Source organism: Alosa pseudoharengus, unplaced genomic scaffold (genome assembly GCF_046254945.1).
Source record: "Alosa pseudoharengus isolate Yale_2024_CS ecotype anadromous, Long Island Sound unplaced genomic scaffold, YU_APseudo_1.1 YU_APseudo_1.1_scf_17, whole genome shotgun sequence".
Taxonomy (NCBI): domain Eukaryota; kingdom Metazoa; phylum Chordata; class Actinopteri; order Clupeiformes; family Clupeidae; genus Alosa; species Alosa pseudoharengus.
The window spans coordinates 18,683,998-18,690,914 of NW_027468640.1; the positions used below are offsets into that span (position 1 = coordinate 18,683,998).

The following is a 6,917-nucleotide window of genomic DNA, read 5'->3' on the forward strand; positions in this document are numbered from 1 at the left end:
AATGTGGTTGTTACTTGCACTTTCACATAAATTGGGGGGGGGGGGGGGGGGGGGGTTCTTCAATTTAGCAGAGTAGCATTTTCATGCTGGCATGTTACTTTATTGTATAACACTAGTTTTATACCTCATATATTTGAGTTTTAACTAAATTTCCCAGGTAGCCTTATTTGCCCCATCTCTGTAGGGAACTTTTGCCGTCATTCAATTTCTTCTAATGTGAAGTAATTGGTACCTTTTACAGCTATGATTTCAAGGTAACACTGAACCAGAGATTATAATGCTAAGTTTTCCATTTTAATTTGGCTGTGCTGACAAATGTTGAGAAATGGAAGGAGTATGGCTGTTTCAGATAACCACTAAAAACTACCAAGAAAGAAATAAAAAAAGTGTGCATCCATTAGATAGATAGATAGATAAATAGAGATATATACTTTAATTATCCCACAGGGAAATTCAGTTGTTTCAGCAGCCTTAAGAACATACAGCAAGCACACACACACGTACATATATAGTCCACATACATTACATTACAACAAGAAATTACTTTCACCCACAAGACATAGCATATGCATAGCTGTCAAGGTACCATATACATCCAAGTACCAAAATGTAACTGCCTAATAAGACATAAATCAAGACAATTGCTTCCATATTAGATATAAAAGATTAAAAGATAAGTTGTCTCTCTCTACTCAAAGGAGAGTTGTTGTAAAGTGCTATTGCTGTGGGTAAGAAGGTTTTCTTATATCTGTCCTTACTGCAACTGAGTTGCCGAAACCACCAACTAAAAACACTTTATTGTTTTGCCAGTGTACTGTGTAGGGGATGTGATGCATTGTCCATGATGTGTAACAACACATGTTAATATCAATAGATAATATTTATTTATTATAAAATACAGAAAAATAAACCTTATAAAAACATATTTATGTAATTGTCCACCAATCAATGGCTTCATGCTTCATGTTTCTAGACACAGTGTCTTTTTTTTCTCTCTCACACACAAACACACAGTCTGCTTAGTCTAAGTACAGTAAGTGGATGCAAGTCACCTCAAGGTTATGTCCATCATCTCTCACACACACACACACACACACACACACACACACCTCATTAAATAGAATGGCTAGAGTGAAATGGCGATGATAACCATCATATAGTGACGATCCAGTGCATTGTCTCAGCACAGCTCAGGCGGGGTGGGGCTTTACCAGGGAGAACTCACATCATCCCGATGGCCAGGATACCGAGGAGGATCAATACAGCTGTGTGAAAAAAAAGTGATTGATTTGATTGAGAAAAAGAATTTACATTAACTCAGGAATCTAAATGTCTCGCTTATCCAGCGGCAGCGACTTTGTTGTAAACAAAATCAACTCAAGGGAGCTCAGACAACGTGGATGACTGCTCATCTGCACACAAACACTGAAGTGCCCTTGAGCAAGGCACCTAACCCCTCACTGCTCCCCGAGCGCCGCTGTTGTTGCAGGCAGCTCACTGCACCGGGATTTGTGTGTGCTTCACCTCACTGTGTGCTGAGTGTGTTTCACTAATTCACGGATTGGGATAAATGCAGAGACCAAATTTCCCCTCACGGGATCAAAAGAGTATATATATATATATATATATATATATATATATATATATATATATATACACACACACACACATATACATATATATATATATATATATATATATATATATATATATATATATACTTACTTACTTATACTTATATAATGGAGCGACTCCAGCCACAGACCTCAAATTTTGTGGGAAGGATAAATTCACACTGGCTTCCATACCTTTGGACCACAAGCGTAACACGTAACTGGCTAGATAGAGGAAGTGGAAAGATAGAGACTCTTACCTTGTGAAAGACCGTGCTGCAGAGAAATGTTGGCCCCTGAGGCTGTTGTGGTTTTGGCAGTGGTGGTAGTGATGGTGGTGGTGACATTGGAGGCGTTTGTTGAGTTTGTGCTAGGAGCAACAGTTGTTGTTGCTGTGTTGGTGCTACTGACATTGGACAGGTCTAGCTGTGCAGTGACCGTTCGCACAGTCGGGTTTGAAAGTGAACCTGTGGATTTACATGAGAATGGGTTGAATGCTATGGTCTGTAGTTTGGTGGTAAGATCACTTACAACATGGCTCTGTACAAAAACTGTAGGTTATAGAAAAAAAGTGTGTGTGTGTGTGTTGTATATTTACCATCAGCAGAAACAGTCCCATTGGCCAGTACAATTGAAAAGGTGGTTGCAGCATTGGCACGGGATGTTGCGTTCAGGCCAATCACGTTAAACACACACTGAATGGTGGTTTGATTGATTGAACCACTGACATTAGCAATGCTTGACTATGGAGACAAAGAGATAGGTGTCACTTTTTAATCTGGTATAGTTGATATATAAAATATTAATACATTGTAAATTAATAAATGTGATTTAATATTGTTTTGTACTCACTACGTCACTTTGAGTGGTTAGTGCACTGTTGTTCAGCAGGGCAAAGACAAACAGGACAGCAGAGTTGTTGTTAGCGCAAATGTAGGTTTTGTCGTTGCCTCCCTGTTAGAACAACGAAGTGTTTAAGTGTTTGACAACAATAACAAAAACACTATACATCAATGTCTAGCTTATTGAACAAAATCCACAATGGTGAATGTGAATCCTCTTCTCTACTCATAATAGAGGGTGTTGGATGAGAAAAACACGTGCGCAGCTTTGCGTAGGTAGGCCTATCCATGGGTTTCATCTGGTCCCTTTCCACAGGTGTATTAATCAAGCACCATGCAGTCTGCGTTGACAATCAAGGTGCTTGATTTTATACACCTGTGGAAAGGGACGTGATGAAGCCAAAAAGCCACTCAACTCTTTTACCAGCCACTATAGATACAGTATAAAATGATTAAAATGTGCTAAACCTACCACCAATGTTGGACCGAATTCATAATTGGCCTGCACAATAGCAACAAAACTAAAGGTCAATAGAACAGCATTCATATGCCATAGTGTCATACAAGTGGTGTGGCTCCTTTAAGACAATCATTTGTGAGTTCTGGAGCTGTCCAACTTTATCTAACTATACTGTGTAGCCTACTATATATATATAGGCTATATTTAACATTAAACATTTATTTTCTATTTGGTCTGTTATGAAATCATGCATTGACCCATTTAAGCACAGCTCAGTTTTAAGAAACTTAAAATACATGCATGCTTAGCATTTGTGAAAAGACATCATTAAGGCTACATTGACAAACTCTTAACCATGAGCTGCCTGTATATTCTCTGATTCTAATATTTACAGATATCTAGGTGATGTAAGCACAGCTCAGTTTTAAGAAATGCTTAAAGCCGAAAGACCATGTTGAATTTTGCTACAATTTATTTCAAAACCGCATTAGTCTGGAACAGCTAACTATACACGGGAATGCATTACACCTTTGTGTTCGGTAAGGTCTGCTGTTTTTTCTGATATATGGTTTGTCATGTGTTGCGTGAAGAGTGTGTACGATATTCCACGGAGATGAATGGATGTGGAGATGCATGGGCGCAGAGAATAATTATTAAATCTCTTTGAGTTAGTTTTCTCGCGAACTGTTTATCACAGCAAATAGTGGCTAGCACCATTTAAAAGCTGAGAAAAGGCTCTTTCATGTGACATGTGTGATGAGTAGGCCTAGCCTACTTCTCGAGGAGTTCAACAGAGAAGAATGTGTGAATTTGGACGCACTTCATAGCCTTGTAGTGTCAAAAAGTGAAGCGCTGCGCCATGCGCAGGAGATTGCGGCTCACTGGTAGTTATTATAGGTAACTTCAAATCAGCGTGATTTACCCTTATAAGCTACTGCACATTACAAGATCTGTACGAGATGATTCGCAGCACTGAAGTGAGAAATTATTTAACTCTAGCGCATGTGAGCGCTCCCCCTCATTTCAACCTGAATATTGGTGGGGACATTTCAGTCGTAATTTGACATTGGTGTGGACACGTCCTTCGGTCCCCACGCAAATCTACGCCCATGGATGAATCCCATGAATTCACACGTTCACTTGAAAGACGTATCTGATATGCATGCAGAAGAAGGGAAATGTAGGCCTCCTTACCGCGTTCATGTCAGTTGATAGAGCTACGGCGATGTAGCCGCTGGACTCTCCACGGAGTTCAAAATTCAGGTTGCCACTGCCCTCGGACTTTGTGGAGACGAACAGACATGATCTATCCGTCGCGGGGTTGCAGGACACTGGATCAGAGAAACATGCGCGACCTGTCCCACATGTGGAGTTGTTCACGGTCGTCTGAGAAAGAAAAATAGATTTTTAACGACATTTAATAATCAGAAAGAAATGTAACACCGAGATGGCATTTCTGCTTGAAGGCCAATATGGTTTCTTTTTTTTTAATCGAAACATGTCTTTTAAGACACTTCTGAGTATACCAGTAGCGCATATTTACAGCATTAGGGAAAACATGAACGTAAATAGAAGACAAATCAGACAAAAACTTACATTGAGTGTGGACACAGTAACAGTGGACGCCTGCGCCGCGGCCAGCATCACACACAGTCCAAGAAAAATGCGGAAAAGTCTATCCATCTCTCTGTGAAGGAACATTGTATTATTATTATTATTATTATTATTATTAATTCCACAATTCTATATTAGGCCTATTTAAAATAACTTATACATAGGTGTAGCCTATGTATATGTTCTATAACAACTTCGTTTTCTATCATTAGGCTACTGCCGATTGATTCCAGTAGGCCTACTTAAGATGATTGTGAACGTAGCAACAGCATTAATGGACAACATTGGTCTATATAGAATATATGTGATGTCTAAAACGCCAACATGGATGCAACAGTATGAAGATGTCCTTAAACGGTCAGCAGACTTCATTAATATCCAATATTGCTGATTAAAGGGAGGAAATTCAAGACATAAACCGAGCTAACAAAGAGAGGCAAACTAACGGTACATAAGTATATAATTACAAAGAGTTATCTTACCAAAAATGATTTTGTCTTGCTTAAATATAGGATATGTGTAAAATTCCAAGTTGGCTTGTATTCGCTGCGCGTTGTTCACCAAGTGCACTAGATGTTGAGTCTGAGGTGTGCTTCCCCGTGGTCCGCTATTTATGTTAACAGGTGTGACATTGCGTCACATCCCCGTTGCATTATTTTTGGTTGACATCATGATACGTACGCGAGGGGTGGACTTTGGGTGGTTCTCAACGTGTCATGGAAAGAAGTGAGATCGAGTTACGTCCAGGCTTCACTTATTGAAGATTATCCACAATGAACAATTCCACAGACCAGCACAGTGTCAAATCTCTCAATTTATGTAGGCCTAATCGTAACACTTGTGTGCCAAATAATAGGTAGCCTATAAGAAGCACTACAAGTAGGACGACCAATGTTACTGCCATTTACTGCATATAATGTTACAGCGTCTACTACAGATACCATCAATAATAATAATAATAAGAAGAAGAAGAAGAAGAAGAAGAAGAATAGTAATATATTTAGCTCTAAATTGTGTCTCACAGAGGAATTGAACGACCGTATTTTAACAATGAAACTCTTGCCTTGTTTTCTCACATGACAAAAATAATAATTGTATTAATATCTCATGACTCATATAAATGTGTTGTTGTAAAGGAACATTTAGGGCCATCCCCTTCACACATCCAGTAGTAGCTGTTCTGCAGGCATGACAAGATCGCAAGGACTGCAATGCCCATGGAAACTGTCCATGAAAACTGACTGTTTTCTTGGCTCTTGACAGACCAAAATAACATTCTCAGAGATAGCCTACCTACATAAAACACAGGACTAGTCTGTTCAGGGAAATATTAGTATCTTTGGAAATAGCAGCATGTCAATCTGGATGGGAAGACTAGGGAGAATTAATCTCTGAATTACAGATAAAGTAAGGTTGATTTCATAAAGTTGATGAATCACGACAGCCATAACCTCACTGCAACATTGTTTCATGTCCCCCTCCTGAACGCAGAATAAACCTGACAAACCTGCACCTACAAGGCCATGTCTTGTTGAATGTTTCTGTTTACTGATCACATGTAAGTAGAAGAAAAAAAATCCTGAATGAAACCACAAGGACTCTTTGTGCTCCCTGCCAGGTGCACAGTGCCCTTACTAGTAGCCGACTAGTCACATGACCCTGCATCTCATGACACACGTCTGTCCGGTTCTTCATGCTCTCCGATACCCATCGCACTGTCCAAGAGGCTGACTCATCAGCCTCATTAGTGCCACAGGGTCCTACCAGAGGAGGTTAGACAGGTAAGGTCTCGCGCCGTATACTCAAGGCCGTGCGGGTGTAAGTAAGTATAAGTATACTCTTTTGATCCCGTTAGGGAAATTTGGTCTCTGCATTTATCCCAATCTGTGAATTAGTGAAACACACTCAGCACACAGTGAACACACAGCACACACTAATCCCGGCGCAGTGAGCTGCCTGCAACAACAGCGGCGCTCGGGGAGCAGTGAGGGGTTAGGTGCAGGAGCAGTTAGGTGCCTTGCTCAAGGGCACTTGAGCACACCATTGTTTGCCGTTGAAAAATAAATAAACGAAGTGTTTAATCCATCAACCAATGTGCTACCAAGTGAGGTGATGTACAAACGTTTCGGTCCTCAGACCTTCATCAGTGCAAACCATACACAATGACGTGACGCCTATTTATAGTCTGCGTCTACTTGGTGGCAGCTCTGTCAATCAACCTGACCCCTAGCTAGGTTGAAGTGTAGATTCAGAGAATCATGAGATAACAAGGCCCTCAGGCTCATTACAGTAGACATAGTCATAGACAGTAGTCAAGATAATGAATAAAATAAAATAAAAATCACATGAAAAATAGAAAAACAAGAAAAACATAAGGAAACAAGATTA

At 39.9% G+C, this 6,917-nt stretch overlaps 1 protein-coding gene across 1 annotated transcript; it reads right to left on the reverse strand.

Moving 5' to 3' along the window:
• Nucleotides 1–408: 408 nt before the first annotated feature.
• LOC143127342 (putative ferric-chelate reductase 1) lies at nt 409–5,120 on the reverse strand. Its single transcript, XM_076288779.1, has 7 exons — nt 5,012–5,120; nt 4,512–4,602; nt 4,110–4,301; nt 2,466–2,567; nt 2,212–2,356; nt 1,874–2,080; nt 409–1,265 (listed from the first exon to the last, which is right to left on the reverse strand). The coding sequence occupies exons 2-7, from the start codon at nt 4,596–4,598 to the stop codon at nt 1,222–1,224; spliced, it is 777 nt and encodes a 258-aa protein (XP_076144894.1). The 5' UTR covers nt 4,599–4,602; nt 5,012–5,120; the 3' UTR covers nt 409–1,221.
• Nucleotides 5,121–6,917: the final 1,797 nt, after the last annotated feature.